Source organism: Theropithecus gelada, chromosome 4 (assembly GCF_003255815.1).
Source record: "Theropithecus gelada isolate Dixy chromosome 4, Tgel_1.0, whole genome shotgun sequence".
Classification (NCBI taxonomy): Eukaryota; Metazoa; Chordata; class Mammalia; order Primates; family Cercopithecidae; genus Theropithecus; species Theropithecus gelada.
This window is the reverse complement of record NC_037671.1, coordinates 48,456,320-48,472,980: the sequence shown is the minus strand read 5'-3', so window position 1 is coordinate 48,472,980 and position 16,661 is coordinate 48,456,320. Positions and strand designations below refer to the sequence as shown.

Here is a 16,661-nt window from a genome sequence, read left to right as displayed (position 1 = left end):
GGAGGCTCTGTAAAACTTATCTTGGCTTTCTTTCCAATGATGTCCTTGTGCTGGATTGTATACTTATACACTGTTTTAAAATTTTTGTTAAAGAGTTTAAAAAATCCTAATAAATATCTATTTGGGCTTCTATATTACTAAGTCATGTCAACATCTAGCACAGTAAGTATATTTTGCAAGAAGGTAACAAATGTAAAAATCACCAGTGGCACTGAACTTTATATTTAATAATTACAGTCAGAATGTTTTGGTAGATTTTATTCACACAAATTTTTAAAATCATGAACAAAGTCATTAATTCTGAATTCAAGTAAGTCAAAAATATTTTAATTTAAATTAAGGCACTACATAACACATTTCTTTAAAGCACACTCATGTTATTTTATTTACACACTATTTTAAGAATTGACAATAAATACACATTTTCCATCTCCTCCTTGTCCTTCATTTATAACTTTACGTGTTAACAAGGAAGTAAAACCCTCCAAATAAAAGGAATTAAATGCAATCATCCATAAAGCTTATCAGATACGGGCACAAGGAGGAGACACCCAAGAACAATGTAAAAACATTTTAATCCTTTAATGTTCCAAGAATTCTATAAATTCTTAAGCCAAACCTAATGGAATAATAATACAAAACCTATAGACAAACATTGAAAGTTTTTTTCTATTGCTATTTACCAGAAGAACTGCATATAAATAACAGCAGCAGAACTGTCCTATGTTATACATGAATATACCTATTCTGAATTCACTGACTGAATTAAAAACACTTAATCAAAACCTTTCCCATTACCTTGGGGTATTGTTTCCTGGAGCCAAATACTTTCTACCACCCAGAAAATAGAGCAGTATATTAGTTATTTAACAAAATACACACCAAAACCTTAATGTAAAAGGCTAGTTTTACTGTAAGATTTTCTCAGTGTACTAAAGGAGTCAATGGCTTTAACAGTGATAATTTTTTTAAAGATACAAATGAATCAACACATAGTTGAATATATATGTTTTATTAAATAAATACTATTCTTCTTGTTCCATCAACATATACTTTTTAAATTTTTGCTTAATTTACAAGTCAATATTTTGAGAATGTAAGGAAAGACAAATATGTAAATATCTTGTTGAAAGGGTTAAGATACTGACAGGACATCCCTTCCTATTCCATCCTATATAAAATCCACTCATGAGTTGGATGCCAAGTATAGATTTCTGAAACTGATAACCACCAGTCACGCTAATGCAATCATTAAAACTCACACCATTGCAAGGACCAAGTATAAAATATTCTGCTACTATTTTAGATACTTCAAAAATATCTACTTCTTTAAATGAAAAGCTTTAAATGTGTCAATGCTATTTGCTTTTTAATGGAAATTAAAGTAGAACTTTTCTATTATTCTGTTTAGATCAACTATTAATATTAACCTTTAGGATTACTGTTTTATGTGAAAAAAATTGGAAATTTTTTAAAGCAAAATTAGTACTGTTGGTTTTTATTTCATTTATTTTACTGTTCTTAATACAGTCAATTTATGACCAACAGCATGGATTATTTATATAGGGTTTGAAAATGCCTCTCAACAACCCCAAATACAACAAGCAGCAAATACCGGGCTCAAGAAATTAGCAGTGACTCAATAGGATGCATTGTATGTTTGATGACTGGCACCACTGTTCTTCTTTACCATCATAGATAATCAACATTTAACTGGGCTGCATATTTATTACACTCTTATATTTGTAAAACAGTTACCAAGTTTATTTTATATTGTCAAAACTTTACAGATCATACTATTAACTGCTTATCTCATGTACTGATGAATGGTTCTTGAGCCCAATTCTTCCCCTATTAAATATAATCTAGTCTGTCACAACCTAGTTTCTTCATATTAATTTTGATTACTAGAAGGTATCAGCTAGCAAAAGCAGGATGACAGTTCTTCACAATAAACCCTTGGCTCTGAACAAACGTTAAACAGAGGGATTATTTCTGTGATGCAAAGACTGGAGAAAAAAGTGGAGGTAGCACTAAGGCTATTCTGCCACTTAACATATGAATGGTGTGAAAGACCAAAAGATACTAAATTCTGTTTAAAATTTCTTAACTATTCTATAGCCTAAAACGTAAGGTATAGTCCCAAAGATAAATATAAAAATCTCCATTCCTCATTCTGTCCCAGTCAAATTGAGATTTGTATTTGGGTCATAAATTTTTCTGCAGCATTTGGATACCTCAGGTTACAACAAACATGAGAGAGTTAAAAGATAAAAGTTAATGAAATTAAGTTATGATTTTAACTTGTGAGTTAGGAGAAAGTAAACAAATATGAAGTGCAAAAATAACCTTTCCTGAGATCTGTGTGTTTCAGGAATGTGGAAGCCTGGCCACAGTCCATCTCTGACCTCCTTCTATAGTAAGTCACATAATGTCCACACAACTACACACAAACACACTTGCACAGGCACACACAAACAACTAAGTAATTTACATAAAGGCATTAAGCATAGATAGAGAGAAAAGCACTTGTCTCTCTTTTCTTCTGAATTTCTTATTAACAACAATCTTCAAAAGATATAACCTTTAAGACTAACAGCTTAAGATGTAATGGTGACAACTCAGGCTTTTATCAAATGGTCTCAGTTGTTTTTTTTAAATAGGTTTCCTTAAAATATTTCTTCATTTGCTGTATCTTTTCTCTCTGCTCCAACTTTATTAACCAACACAGAGCATTTCCTACCTCAAGAGGGTACTTGAGATACAAACTACTTAAAGGTAAATATAAAAATATAGGAAACTTTTCCTCCCTAATATACAAAATTCACAAATTGCATAAATATTTCTATTGTTTTCTTTACAAATATATAAATTTATTAGAAAAACATGCCTACTAAATTTTGGTATATTTTCATTTAAAGATGTATCACATCTTCATTGCAAAATAAAAGCAGAGGAAGTATTTTTCTCAAGCCATTTTTAGTATTTCTAGTTAGGGTTGATGTTACCTAATGATTTCCTACCAGAAGATGTGACCTAATGATTTACTAACAATGTTACTATGGTCAGGGTTATCTTATTAGCAAATAAACCAAAACAAAATACAAGGAAAACAAAAGAATGATTTTAACATGCTTAGTCTAAGTTCTTTGTCTTTCAAAGTATTCTTTTTCATAGTTACAACACTATTCTTTGGATGTATTCTTAGTTTTGTGATTAATCAAAGACACTTTGTATAAGCCCTAACACTTGTCACCCAATTAAAGGATCATCATCATCTTCTTGTAGCTGAAGTCGAGAAAATGGACGAGGTACAGAAAGTCTATTCTGCATGATTATTATGAGGCATGTTAGCGTGGTTAACACCAAGAGTGAACCGACAACAATCGCGATGGCTTCTGGCAGATTAATGCACCACTGGTCAACTAACAAGCACTTAGTATGACCAAAAGTCCCATTATTGGGATGCGGTTTTAATCCCAGGATGTGGCACATCATTGGATAAATATCCACAATGTTAATTGTGCTATGCTTGTAGCCTTTGTGAAATGCAGGTCCATGGGCAGCTAGAAATGGATGCATACTAGGCAAAGAATTATCATAACCATGGTCACCTACTGAAAAAGAACAAAACAACATCAGTAAATAAGATCAGACTTTTTAGGAAAAAATAACTTGTTTCTAGTATATACACATTCAATTCTTTCAGAAAGGGACCAGAAATAAAAATTTCTATTTCTTCAACTCAGCTATGTTCCCTATTTCCCTCTCTCTTTCTCAAATACACACACACAAACACACACACATGCCCCTTTTCCCAATTGGTCATACCCTCAGACTTTACCACCACTTCTCAACCTGACGTACTTATCTTTCAGCCCTAGTACCACTTACTTCACCTGGCAATCTCAGCACTGTCTGCAAAAGCTCGCTGCAAACAGTACTAGTTATAAAGACAGTGGTCAGGCTGAGGGTTCTGTGTAACTGGGAAGAGCAGAAGTGAGTAATGCCAGAAAATGGAGAAAAAGAAAATCTGCAGCCTAACCTATCTCAATTGTTAGAGGAAGGATCTTGCATTGAATGTGTTGTCTAACCTGGTGACTCCATCCCAGTAAAAGTTAGACTTAAAGAAAAGCGTATGATAGTCCCTAATACAACTCCAATAATAAATTTCCAATTTTTAGCTATAACAAATGTTGCCATTTAATGTACACCAGCTGTATTTAATGAGCTCCCACTTTCATATTACATACGGGTGACTGAGTGATAAGTATATTGATATTTGTTATATTATTCTTTGGTGGTAGGTTTGAAATATTTCATCATAAAAATAAAAAATATGACAAAAAGCAGAATATACAGAAAGATTTCAATATTAAAACTTACACACACACACACACACACACACACACACACATATATATATAAGAAAAAAGACTGGATGGGGGGAAATGCCCACAATTAACATTTGCCTATAAATCTGTACTGAGGGATTATGGATAGTTTTTGTTCTCTTTCCTATGCTTTTCTATACTTGCAGTTTTCAATAACGAATATGCAACATATAACATTGATGTAAATAATATACAAACTTCATTGACCCTGAGTCTGTCCTATGCTTGCCTGATACTTCTAAATTGCTATATATCAGAGAACTGCAAACTACAGCCCATAGCGAAGGTCAGCCCTCCATCCTTTTTGTAAACAGAGTTTCACTAAAACCCACCACTTCAATTTGTTTACAGGTTGTCTATGGCTGCTTTTACACAATAAAGGCAGAGTTGAGTAGCTGAGACAGAGACCAGCTGGCCCACAAAGCCTAAAGTATTTTCTACCTGGCCCTTTACTAAAAAAGTTTGCTGACCCTTACTATAGGCCACAAAATTAGATTTTAAAAAAAGCATTTGAATTGAATATGAAATATAGATAAATAAGCTTCAGTTTGAGGCAAGAACTGTAACTCTCCCCTATACATTTTCTCTCCTATACATTTTTAAGGAGAGATTTTGATGTATCTGTTTTGTTCACTTGGTGGATTTTTTTGTCTGGTTACTTTCTGGTTCTTGCCCAGTGTTCTAAATAGCTGTAGCATTCAGGTAAATGATTTTGTCACTGGGGAAGACTTAGGGTTACTCAAATTTTTTTTTAACACACACAAGAACAAGGATTAGCTAATCTCTCCCCTTTTACTGTTTCTTTACTTCTTTTATTTTGTATAAATCAAGAGAATGAATCTTGAAAATTACTGACAGTAATTGCAGTTTTGGAAAGAAAGTAAGACTATGCCTTCACTCTTAAATCTACTTTCTAATTTAAAGGTGAAATTGTGATTACTGTAAATTCTATGAAATGAAGACCTGGGAATTATCTGGTTGAAAATTGAACTAATTCTTCTGTGTGAACTTCTTTAAATCGAAGTACCCTCTTAACACAACAGTATCACAAGACATGATTTGTTTCTACTATACAACAGAAATATCTCAACTAAATACTTACATTTTTGTGATGATTTATTTAGCACAATTGTCCAGCCTTCATTTGCAACCAAAATAATGGGCTGAATCCGATCATTATGTTGGTAATAAAATCTGTTAGGAATGTCTTCTTTGAGATAAACATTCATATGAGAGTTACAGTTTTTCAGTTTGTTGTAAACCTCTGTTCTATCTGAGAAAAAAAGGAAACAGCAAAGGAAACAAGTTATAATTGGTAAGGAAAAAATATGTCTAACTAGAATAACTGGAAGTGAATTATAGATAATATCATCTATTAAATCACTTCTTAAAAAAACAGAGCAATAATAATGTGACAGTGTTGGGGACTGATACACACAAACACACACCTTTCTCAAACATTAACAAATCTGTTTCACTTTGTGGATTGCCGTGGTGGACTTTTATAGAAAGGGGACATTTTTCAGGTGTATCTTCCTAAGTAAACATAAACTAATTACATGTTACTACTAACTACTAATTCTGTGATCAGTAGAAGAAAGGTACCTCACACTGTCACCACTAAACATCACACACTAAAATCTAAGATGTTGAAGGATAAAAATTTCCTTTTTCCATTAGTGCAAATAATTAGATATATCAAAAGCAAAGAAATATTCACTTTGAAACTAAACCATAACCCATATAACTAAACCGTAAGTCAACTGCTCTAAACTTGTAAATAAGAGGAAAAACACATATAATCTCACTCTGAGTATATGGTTCTAAACTACAAAAAGCCAGAGCTTCATTCTTTTATACAACCCACCCCCCCTCAATCAATTGCCCCATTCAAATAATAGTATCCCTCAGCTGAATGTTTACTTACTTATTTTGGGAAGTATTGCAGCAACTGGGCTCAAATCTATAAGAGTGTAGTATGAATGATCGATGCAGCCATCCAAGTTTATCAGTCTATCCTGAGAACACTGGGTCATCCCATGATCACTTGTAATGATCACATTAAGATTTTCCCACAGCCCTAACATCTTGAGTTTTTGGACTAAGTCACCGATAAGATCATCTATTTTTTTCAACACTCTGCTCATGTTTTCTTTATCTTCAGGTCCATACTTGTGGCCACTTGCATCTGGTTCTTCCCAATAGAGTGTTGCAAAGGTGACTGGTGGGTTTGAATTGTTTAGCCACATAGTAATATTATTTAGTCTTTCCTCAAATGACACTGAGGAGTTGTAATTCATAAAATAGGAAGAGGTGGTATTGTGAATGGGTACATCAGTACCAGGCCACATAGCAGCAGCACTTGATCTGTTTTCCTGAAGCTGATTGGTCACCCAAATAGGTACTGCCTCATTCCACCAAAAAGGATCCTTGTCATTAGAGTCAGAAAAATGTTTCTTTGTGACTGCATCATACATGGAATTAGCCACAATGCCATGGCTTTCTTCATACAAGCCTGTCACAATACTGTAGTGGTTTGGAAATGTTTTTGTGATAAAAACATTTTTAACATGCTCTACCAAGACACCTTCTTTGATAAAATTCTGGAGATGAGGAAATTCATAGTTCTTCAGATAATCAGCTCTGAATCCATCAAAGGATACTAGTAGTAACTTAGGTGGCAAACTAGAGGAAGAGTCACTTCTACAACCAGTAATAAGTCCAGAAAACAAAAGTATTACTAATAACTTCATAATGAACATGTTGAACGACAGCAATCAGGGTTCCTAAAATGTAAAAACACAATTCATAAGTAGCAATGCTATTTCATTTGGGTTAAGTTTTAGAATTTTAGCCCACAGGAGGAGAGAACCAATATTTATATGCCAGCTTTACCTATATTAACTTAAATAATGCCATTTATTTTAAAATAAAGCTAAACTTGGAAAAAATAAAAATTGTCTTTACTTGTCCAGTTTCCTGTTTATATATATGCCCTACTCTATCCTTTATATGGACCATTTTTATACTCCACATCAATACTCCTCCTAGGCTGTCATGCGCATTAGCTGCATTAGAAATTCTTCTAAAGGCTTAATAAAAATAGATGCAGACACTAAAATGATTCTTTTATATAATATAAAGTTAATGCCAGGCTTTCAGGGGCTCCAGAGATGATGATTTTTCCAGTTTAATAAATTGTACTTTATAGTTTCTTTAACCCACAGAAATAATTGGTGGAAATTCTACCATATTGGCTTATTGCCAGTTCTTGTGGAAAATATTGCTATAAAAAAGGGGGGATAAGAAATAAATGCTATTCAAAAAAAGCCCCCCATCAGTCTGTACATGCCCCAATAGTCACATGAAGTTGATTAACAAACATACAAAGCCTACAGGGACATGGATGCTCCAGTAACTTATGAAGAAATCCAATAGCTATTGAAATGAATTTTACTACCACGTCCCTCTTAAACTTCCTTTTTGCAATCAACAACTATTTTCACTAATAGTTTCCCTAGGCTTAAAGCTATCTCTGATTCTTTGTTCTTTTTTTTTTTAAATCAATTCACTGATGACAAAAACAGCTTTTCCCTAATAAATCTCCCTGACTTCAGTCTCTATCTTCTTTGGCCTCTAAGAAAATAAGACATGTGATTTAGGCAGAATGATTCATTTTAGATGGACGGGATGCCTCTTCGATTGTAACAGGAGAGAAGGAGCAAAGGTAGGGGAGCGGACAGGTTTGAGGACTGGAGGTGAAGAGAGTTGCCAGAGGTAGGGTCAATTATTGAGAGGCAGTAGACTGGTAAAAGGTTCAGAGGTCTGAGGAACAGAAAAAATGTCTGAAATAGTTAATGTGGAGGATGGGAGAAAGTGTGAGGAAACAGCAGAACTGCAGTCAATGTTGACAGCTGTCATGAATTTTCATAGTGACATGGTTGACTGGTTTTCTCTAGCAACTCAGTAAACCTGGCACAGGCATGAACAAAACAGGCAGCTGATCCTCCCTGGATTTGAGATTCTGCCAGAAACTGAAGGAAGACAAAGGAAGTTGAAGATACTAACTTTAGCAGCTGAAATTTGGGCTGCAGCATCTAAGCTGAAACTGACAGATGTGAGAAGTAGAGAAGTTTTTCAACTAGAGGTTCTGGTGAAGTCAAAGAACTAATTAAGATTAGTTAAGAGTAACTTTTAGTGAAAGTTACAAAGATCTGGGATTGCAGTTATAATGCCAACAAGTGAATGCATTATTTCAGATTAAGAAGACCCTGAACATGGTAATGGGTATGCATGTTGAGGTCCCAGGTATGAAGAGCAGCAAGTTAACTAATATGATTATGAAGTTCAGGAGTCATGTATTGTGTATTCTCTCAAGTAGACTGGAAATACTTTCTCTCTTTCTTTCAAACATGCCACCTGGAGGATCTGTGTACTTGTGGTCAAATACTTACTGACAGAGGCTGTGATCCTCTTAAAAACTGACTTAAAATTAGAAAGACCAAAGGCACAGAATCTGATTTATGAGGATCTTGGGTCTAGAAAATCTCTACTATTTTAATCTGCGACAGGTTGCCTTCTGAATCTGGTGCATGGAACATTTGTTCCTGGTGCTCCCCAATAACCAAAAATAATGCAGAGTAACAAAACCACCTCTCCAAAGGACAGAGTAACAAACCTAATAAGGGGTAGAGGAGGCATATGGGTATTTCCACAGACACAGCCCTAGTCATAGCTCAGCAATTTCAGCTATCAAGAAACTAGACAATGGTACTTCCCCTTTCATTCGATATTTTATGCCCCCAACACAGTGTTTATGTATGACTTAACTCCTCCCTCAGATAGTTTTAACTGGGTTCAATCAGATGACAATATCATGTGGGTTGCTACAATTTTAGAAGTTGTGTCAAGGGCATGCAGGTCTCCATGAAAGCTTGGATTGAGTAGATTCCCTGGTTTCTCTGAGTATCATTCCCCATATCCAAATATTTCTTTCCAACAACAGAGACTTTTAAATCAGCAAATAGGTGGCACAGTATCTTCTCACAGGGAAAACATACTCATAAATTTACTTTTTGAAAAACACTATTTACTTCCCTGGCTCTTTCCCTGTGTAACTATTTTATATTCCCAACCAGTCCTATCCCATCGCACAGCTGTTCTGCTGCCAAATCCAATCTGATATGTGTCAGATGGAATGCATTCTCTATACCTCCACATCTTTTCCCCCTTCCTTAGTTCCCAATCCTTTAAAACAGCTTCACCATTCTCTCAATCACAAAGAGATCCCCTGAGTATATGATCAGTTGCCAGTCTAGTCAATTCTATCTTCACATCATCTAATACAGCACATCAGACATAAGAATCACTGAAGGAAGTTTGTTAAAAGTACAGCTGTCAAGTCACTATAACTAGGAGATTCTGATTCAGTCAGCCCACAGTAGAGGCCAGAAACCTGCGTGTGAAACAAACATTTTTAACAGCTACCCACTCATCCATCTCTACTACTGCTATATTTCTTTAGACCTCAATACCTCTTGTCCAGAGCACTTTTGTCTCTTAATTCACCTTTCTACCTCAACCACCTTCCACTTTCTCACCTCACATCTACTGCCAACTCAGTTTCCCTGGGCACAGCTCTGTTCATGTTCCCTTAATTAAAAATATATTCAAAAGATCCCCCTGCCTATACAAAAAGCCCAAATGCCTGAGTCTCACATTCAAGTCCCTCCAATATCCAGGCCCAACTTGCATGCAAATTACTGTGAAATAAATACAGAAATAACTGTCAACTTGAATTTCCATTCACCATATTTCATTGTCACGATCTTTCTGAAATGTATTACAACATGTAAAGTATAATCATCATTCATCTTGGTGGTCTATAATAGCTCTTCAGTATTAGTTTGCATTTCCAGAATATCCTAAAATTAGTTCCTACATATGAAGGCTGGCTCAGCAGACACCTGGGTCATTTTGTAAAAAATCATTCAACAAATATCTACTATCACTAATTCCATAACACAAAAGTATATGTATGTGCCATGTATTAGGGAACAAAGAACTTATACTTTTCAAATATATAATAATCAAAGCAGGAGCATAAATAACAAAAATAATAAATCAGGCTGTCATCTGGAAAAAGACAGGCTTTATACTTTAATCAATTTTGTTCTACAACACCAAATAACAGAATAGACTTCAATTAGCAAATAGGTGGCACAGTATCTTCTCACGGGGAAAAATACTCATAAATTTATGAGTACATATTTGTAACAGTGTGTTTGAGATTCACACACCATAATGTATTATTTTTAACGCTAAGAGAAATTACTAAAAGTGGAATATTGTAGTATGTCTAAAAATTTTCCAGTAGATTTACCTCTAAGAGCAGAGGGGTGCCAAGACAATTCAACAAATGGTACAGGGACAACTGGATATCCACATGCAAAAGAACAAATTGGAGCCCTGCCTCATACCATACACAAAAATTCATTCAAAGTAGATCACAGACCTTGGTTAAGAGCTAAAACTGTAAAGTTCTTAAAAGAAAATGTAGGAGTAAATGTAGGAGTAACTTTTTGTAACCCTGTGTTCTTAGATACCACACCAAGAGCACAAGTGACCAAAATAGAAATGAACTGGACTTCAAAATTAAAAAGTCTCGTGCTTTAAACGATACCATCAAGAAAGTGAAAAGGCAACACAGAGAATGGAAGAAAATATTTGCAAATCATATATCTGAAGAGATTTGTATCTAGACTATAGAAAGAACTGCTACAACTCAATAATAAAAAGTCGGATAATCCAATTAAAAAATAAGCATGATCTGAAAAAGATATTTCTCCAAAGACACAGATGACAAATTACCACATGAAAAGATGCTCAACAGCATTAGTCATCAGAGAAATGCAATCAAACCCACAATAAGATACCACTTCACACCCAGAAGGATGAGTAAATAAAAGAGATAACAAGTGTTGATAGAGAAAATGAAACTGTTATAAACTGCTACAGGAAATGTAAAATGGTACAGCCACTTTGGAAAATATTCTGGCAGTCTTCAAAGGGTTAAGTATAGGACTACCATATAACCCAGCAATTCTACTATTAGGCATGTGCCCAAGAGAAATGAAAACATATGTCCACGCAAAAACTTGTACACAAATGTTCACAGCAGCATTATTTGTAAGACTCAAGAAGTAGAAACATCTCAATGTGCACTAACTTATGAATGGATAAATAAAATGTGATATATCCATATAATAAAATATTATTTGACAAAAAAAAGGAAGGAAGTGCTGACACATTTTACAACCTGGATAAATATGCTAAATGTAAGAACGCAGTCACAAAAAAGCACTTATTGTATGATTCCATTTAGATAAAATGTCTAGAATCGGCAAATCTACAGAGACTAAAAGTAACTATAGTAACTATCTAGGGCTAGGGGTTGGGGGAGAAATGGGTAGTAAATGCCAGTAGGTATAAAGTTTATTTTGGGGGTTATGAAAATGTTTTCAAATTGATTGTGACGACAGTTGCACAATTCCATAAAGCTGTACTCTTTAAATGAGTGAACTGAATGGTGTGTGATTTATATCTCAATAAAAAGGTTATTTTTTTAAAAAGAGCAGAGGGAAGTGAAATTGTAATCTTAAATGTCCCGCCACAGAACAGGAAACATCTTTAATCTCATTTTACCTCAAAAAAAGTGAATTTTATACTCCATAATACAGACTTGAGTGTTTTAATGTGAAAGCTTTATACCACTTCCCATGTGCAAAACAGACCAAAAACCTGTGTCCATCCTCCCCTACGAAATACTAATCAAAATGCTTCTTCCTCAAATCTTGAGTTAAAAGGATGCTCCAGGAACACATGCTATTAATCCTGTGGCTCAGTAATCCCTCAGCACACTGCTGGCATCCAAGCGTCGCAGTCCTTGTCCTCGGGATTAGGATTACAGACAAAGTGCAAAGACTATAGACTGAAGTCAGAAGGGTCCCAGAACCTGAGCTCACAACTAGTAGATGGGTGATCTTGGGTAGATCCAACTTTTCCTGGCTTCTGTTTCCTTGTGTGTAAAATGGGGATGTGTAAAGGTTACAGAACAGGCCCTCAAAATTAGTTTCCCTTTATCATTCTAGTTACAAAGCTGTTGGGTGGGGGGGGGGAACCAAGTCTATACTATGACAGGCAGAATATTATTGTGAAACTATAAAATACACTAGGAAAAATTTAGTCTCATCTCCTCGCATATGATGACCTTTCATATGACTTTGTATATGATGAAGCTAAAGTCCAGTGATTGGCTGGGCTCAGAAAGCAATCAGTTGCTTTACTGCATTCTTACTAATTTCATGTCCTCAATAAGTTTACAAATCCAGTAATAGCAAGTTAACAAATCTGGTAATAATCTCCAAACTATTAACAGAACTCTTCTTTTATTAGCAGTGCTGGATCCATGTCTACCACATTCTGTCTCATTCTAACAGGGAGTGTTAAGCTACAGACAAACCAACAACGAGAAGTTCTCAAGCAGTTTCCAAGGAATGAAAATAAAGTTTGCAGGGAATGAAACTTATATTACAAAATATTGGGAGAAATTCTGTAATTTTTCACACCCAAAAGATGTCAAAGAGAAGAAAAAAAGCAGACCTCTCTGGACTGCAACCAAATATCCCCAAAACAACTGGAAGTATGAGTTAGTCTTCAATTCAGGGAACAAACTACCTTCTAACTTCTCTGGGAAGACCTTCTTGCATGGATGGAATGCAGTCAACTCTCACTGGGGCATTCTTAGCCCATGTGAAGCCAAGAGAGGATAAACCGTTACAGGATATGGTGAAAGATATTTGTCACCATTAGCATGCCATCTGCTCTGTAATACAATGAAACTCTCATACACCTTTAAAAACTTTATTCTATGTCTATAAATAAGGCCATTACTTTTAGATTATTATCAGTTGCTTTCTTATAGTCTAAGGAAAAACATACACTCCCTAAAAAAATTCCTTGGTCTTAAAAATCGTAGGATTCTAAATTATTCTCCAATTCTGTAAAACACACAGAAATTTCTAGCATACACAAAATTTTCTAGCATCTTCAAAACACACTTATCTTACTTTCTACATAGTAAAATACCTCCCTCCATTACACCTTGTCGTTTCATCAGAATTTATTCCAAATTATATCCTGTAACTAATCTAAGTGGAGGTGGGGGGGAAGATGCACAAGTGCTGCAGGCTTCTTAATTTCCTTAAAATAGCTTGAAACAATCTCGGGGGTGGGGGGGGGGGGAGAAGAAATAAAAGATCATAATACTGAAACCAGCAGCTGATATTTCACAGTAGTTGGCAAATCTTCCCTTCAGACTTGGGTCCACCCGATTGCCTGATTAAGCAAAGCCCTTCTGGAATCAGATCTGGTGTAAAGCTGAATCCGCCTGTCACTAGTTGTACAATCTTCGTTGGACGCGTCCCTTCACTTCTCTGAGCCTGACTTTCGTCATCTGTAAAATGGGAATGCTATGATCTCATAGGGTGGTTGTGACAAGAAAAGGAAGCATTGTTTTTAAGTCCTTACGTGCTTTTAATCCAGCCCTTTAAAAAGGCACTTAAATGTACCTTTTATTGTTTGGTTGGCTTGTTTTCTAGGAAATTAGTTCTTAAATATATCTATAATTAACATAAACTCTAATCTAATATTCCCCAGACAGACGGATGTCGATGCCATGGGTGGTTCTCCTTTAAAACCAAAAGCCTGGTGACCCCTCCCCAGCTCCCCTCATTTTCACCCCAGACCCACCTTAGGTTCCTCCACTACCGTTCAGCTGACTTCCCTCCCTTCACACTTAACACCACAGGTTTCCTTCCCCAGTTCCACAACCACCTGCTAAATTTTCTTTCCTCTTCCCTTACTGGCCTCCGCCTCGGCCCGCCACCTCCCTGGCTCTTTCAGTCCCTTCGTGGACGTCCCCGCCGCGCCCCAGGGGACGTGCGTGTAGTGGGGGAGAATGGGTCAGAGGGTATCGTCTCACCATCTCTATTTTCAAAGCCCCTCGTGGACTGGGGAGGGGGTGACACTGCCCCACAGAACGCCGAGCGCGCGAGGCGCGTACTCACCAGCCGCCGCCGCCGCCGCTTTTTTCCAACGCGCGGAACTCGGCGCTTGCGGCACCTGGCACTCGTGGGAAGTTGCGGGGAAGGGGGACCTGAAGGAAGAGGGGCGAGGCCGAGCTCTTCCTGAGGCGCCTGCGCAGTGGCGGGCGCCGCGCCGCGGGGCACAGCCCCAAACTCCCTATCTGCGCCGCTCGGGGCGCTCCGAATGTGCGCAGCTGCCAGGCGAGCGTCTACGGCACCAGCTCGGGACTGGCTGAGACAGGGCAGCAGAGTCTGAGACACGTCCTTGGATTGGATGTTAGAGCCAGAGTTGAATGTAACTTTCTTTCCGATTGGTTAGACAGGTTCTTGGAGGGGTCGAATTGGACCTAAGAGTAGAGAGGTTCATTCCACTCTCCCACCACGCCCTTTTCTTATCCTAGATCTGGATGCCCTTCAGGGAACCTGAAAACCAGCGAGTCCGGGAAAGGGCTCTGGCAATTCCCAAGCCGATGACCTTCTGCCACTTAGTTAATGTGCACCTGGCAGCTTAGGTGACCGCGGAGAAAGCAACATTGGCTGCACCAAGGTCCGACACAAGTCTAGAGAGGCTTCAGCCAGATCCAGAGAGTTGGGATAAATGAAACGTGGATCTACCATAGAAGCCTGTCCGTCTTACTGGATAAGCGAGCACCTTTACAGGGGAAGTTGGGTAATAGTTTAGAAGTAAGGTTAAAAGCAGCACAGTCCCTGCGGCAGGGAACCAGTAATGAGTTACAGCTGAGAACTGGGTGCTTTGACAGACGCGTATGTGGGATTGTGCTCCTGCTTTTAATGAAAAGATTATTCAATAGAATAATGTAACTAAACTTTCCAACATAAAAAGCAATTACCAAACAGAAGTAGAATTATTCGCTAATAGTTGGGTTGTCCAGGCACACTTGGCAATGTGAGGATAGCATCTTTTTTCTCTTTTTAATCTGTAGTGCCAAACAGAACTTGGTGTAGAAGTACTTACTAAATCATTATTGAATTTAATGGAACATTTAAAGGTGCATCAGGTTTACTGTCCCCCGTGTTAAAATGCAGGCTCCGGGAGGTATTTTCTTTCTTGTTCACTACTGTATCTCCAGCTCAAATAAAAAGTGCAAATAAATTAAGAATATTAATGACACGTAATATCCTCAAGTGTTAAGCATTTAATAGCTGTAAATCCAGTACCTGGATTAGTAAACTGCAGTAGTGGACCTTAGATAACAAATTCTGAAGTTGGTCCCCTTGGTCTGAGCTTTACAATATAGCTGTTAACAACAATCTGGAAGCAGCCATGGAGATGATCTGGCAATAGATGTATTCCGTTAGATTATTAGTTTGTGCCTAGATAAATTAATTCCAGTTTTAAGTCTCAGGTTGGCCTGTGCATTGGTGAATATGGGCATCTTAGATCTGTGGGCTTTCAGAGCTGGAGGGGATGGTAATGGGTATGTAGCTGAATCCTTAGAACCTGAAGACCCTAGAATCTGGTTTGAATACTCCCTCTGTCACTCACCAGCAGAGCAATCATGGGCCAGTGTCTCAACCTATTTGAGCTTTCATTTCCTTATCTGCAAAATGGATCTTGTTACAATACCAACCTCTTACTATCAAATGAATGAGATAAAGCAAGTAAAGTATTCAGCACAGTGTCTGACACGTGTTGGGGATTATTATCATTATAACCAAAAAAAAAAAACCCCGATTTGAACAATAGTCAGGGTAAGGCCAAGTTTTGGGAGAATTTAGGTAATGTCCAATTACATAAAATTTAAGTTTAGCAGAACTTAAATTTTGTGGCATTTGGGGGTATTGTGCATATCCTGTTTGTTCATTCAGTAGGTGCATATGTGCTTAAAGTGTGGACAAAACTGTATGCCATCTAGGTCAGATGTGTGGTGAAGATAGCAGCTGGATGGGCATCAGGAGAGAATTTTCTTTATCCACTGCTACTGCCTGTGTGGCTGGGTTAAATTAGGGCATCTCATGCCGCCGGGGCTCTTGCTCTGTAAGATAAAGTGGTCAGGAACAGAGGGACAAAATAACACATAAGGACCTTTGGCCCTAAACTTTTGTTATCCTCTATATATTTACTATTTCAACCACAACCAAAATCCTGTTATAGTAAGGA

General features: G+C 36.9%; 1 protein-coding gene across 1 annotated transcript; it reads right to left on the bottom strand.

Annotated features, from left to right (window-relative positions):
* Window positions 1–209: 209 nt before the first annotated feature.
* On the bottom strand, window positions 210–14,774 carry ENPP4 (ectonucleotide pyrophosphatase/phosphodiesterase 4). Its single transcript, XM_025383361.1, has 4 exons — window positions 14,522–14,774; window positions 6,322–7,180; window positions 5,497–5,667; window positions 210–3,617 (listed from the first exon to the last, which is right to left on the bottom strand). Exons 2-4 carry the CDS (start codon window positions 7,154–7,156, stop codon window positions 3,253–3,255), a joined length of 1,371 nt encoding a protein of 456 aa, XP_025239146.1. The 5' UTR covers window positions 7,157–7,180; window positions 14,522–14,774; the 3' UTR covers window positions 210–3,252.
* Between the last annotated feature and the right edge of the window lie 1,887 nt (window positions 14,775–16,661).

Bases quoted from the DNA above. Each gene is read 5' to 3' on its own strand.
- ENPP4 (XM_025383361.1), bottom strand. From the start codon at position 7,156: ATGTTCATTATGAAGTTATTAGTAATACTTTTGTTTTCTGGACTTATT. The intron at 5,668-6,321 runs GTAAGTAAACAT...TTTTTTTCTCAG, and splicing joins TGCAATACTTCCCAAAATAA to ATAGAACAGAGGTTTACAAC. The intron at 3,618-5,496 runs GTAAGTATTTAG...GTTCTTTTTCAG, and splicing joins AAATAAATCATCACAAAAAT to TAGGTGACCATGGTTATGAT.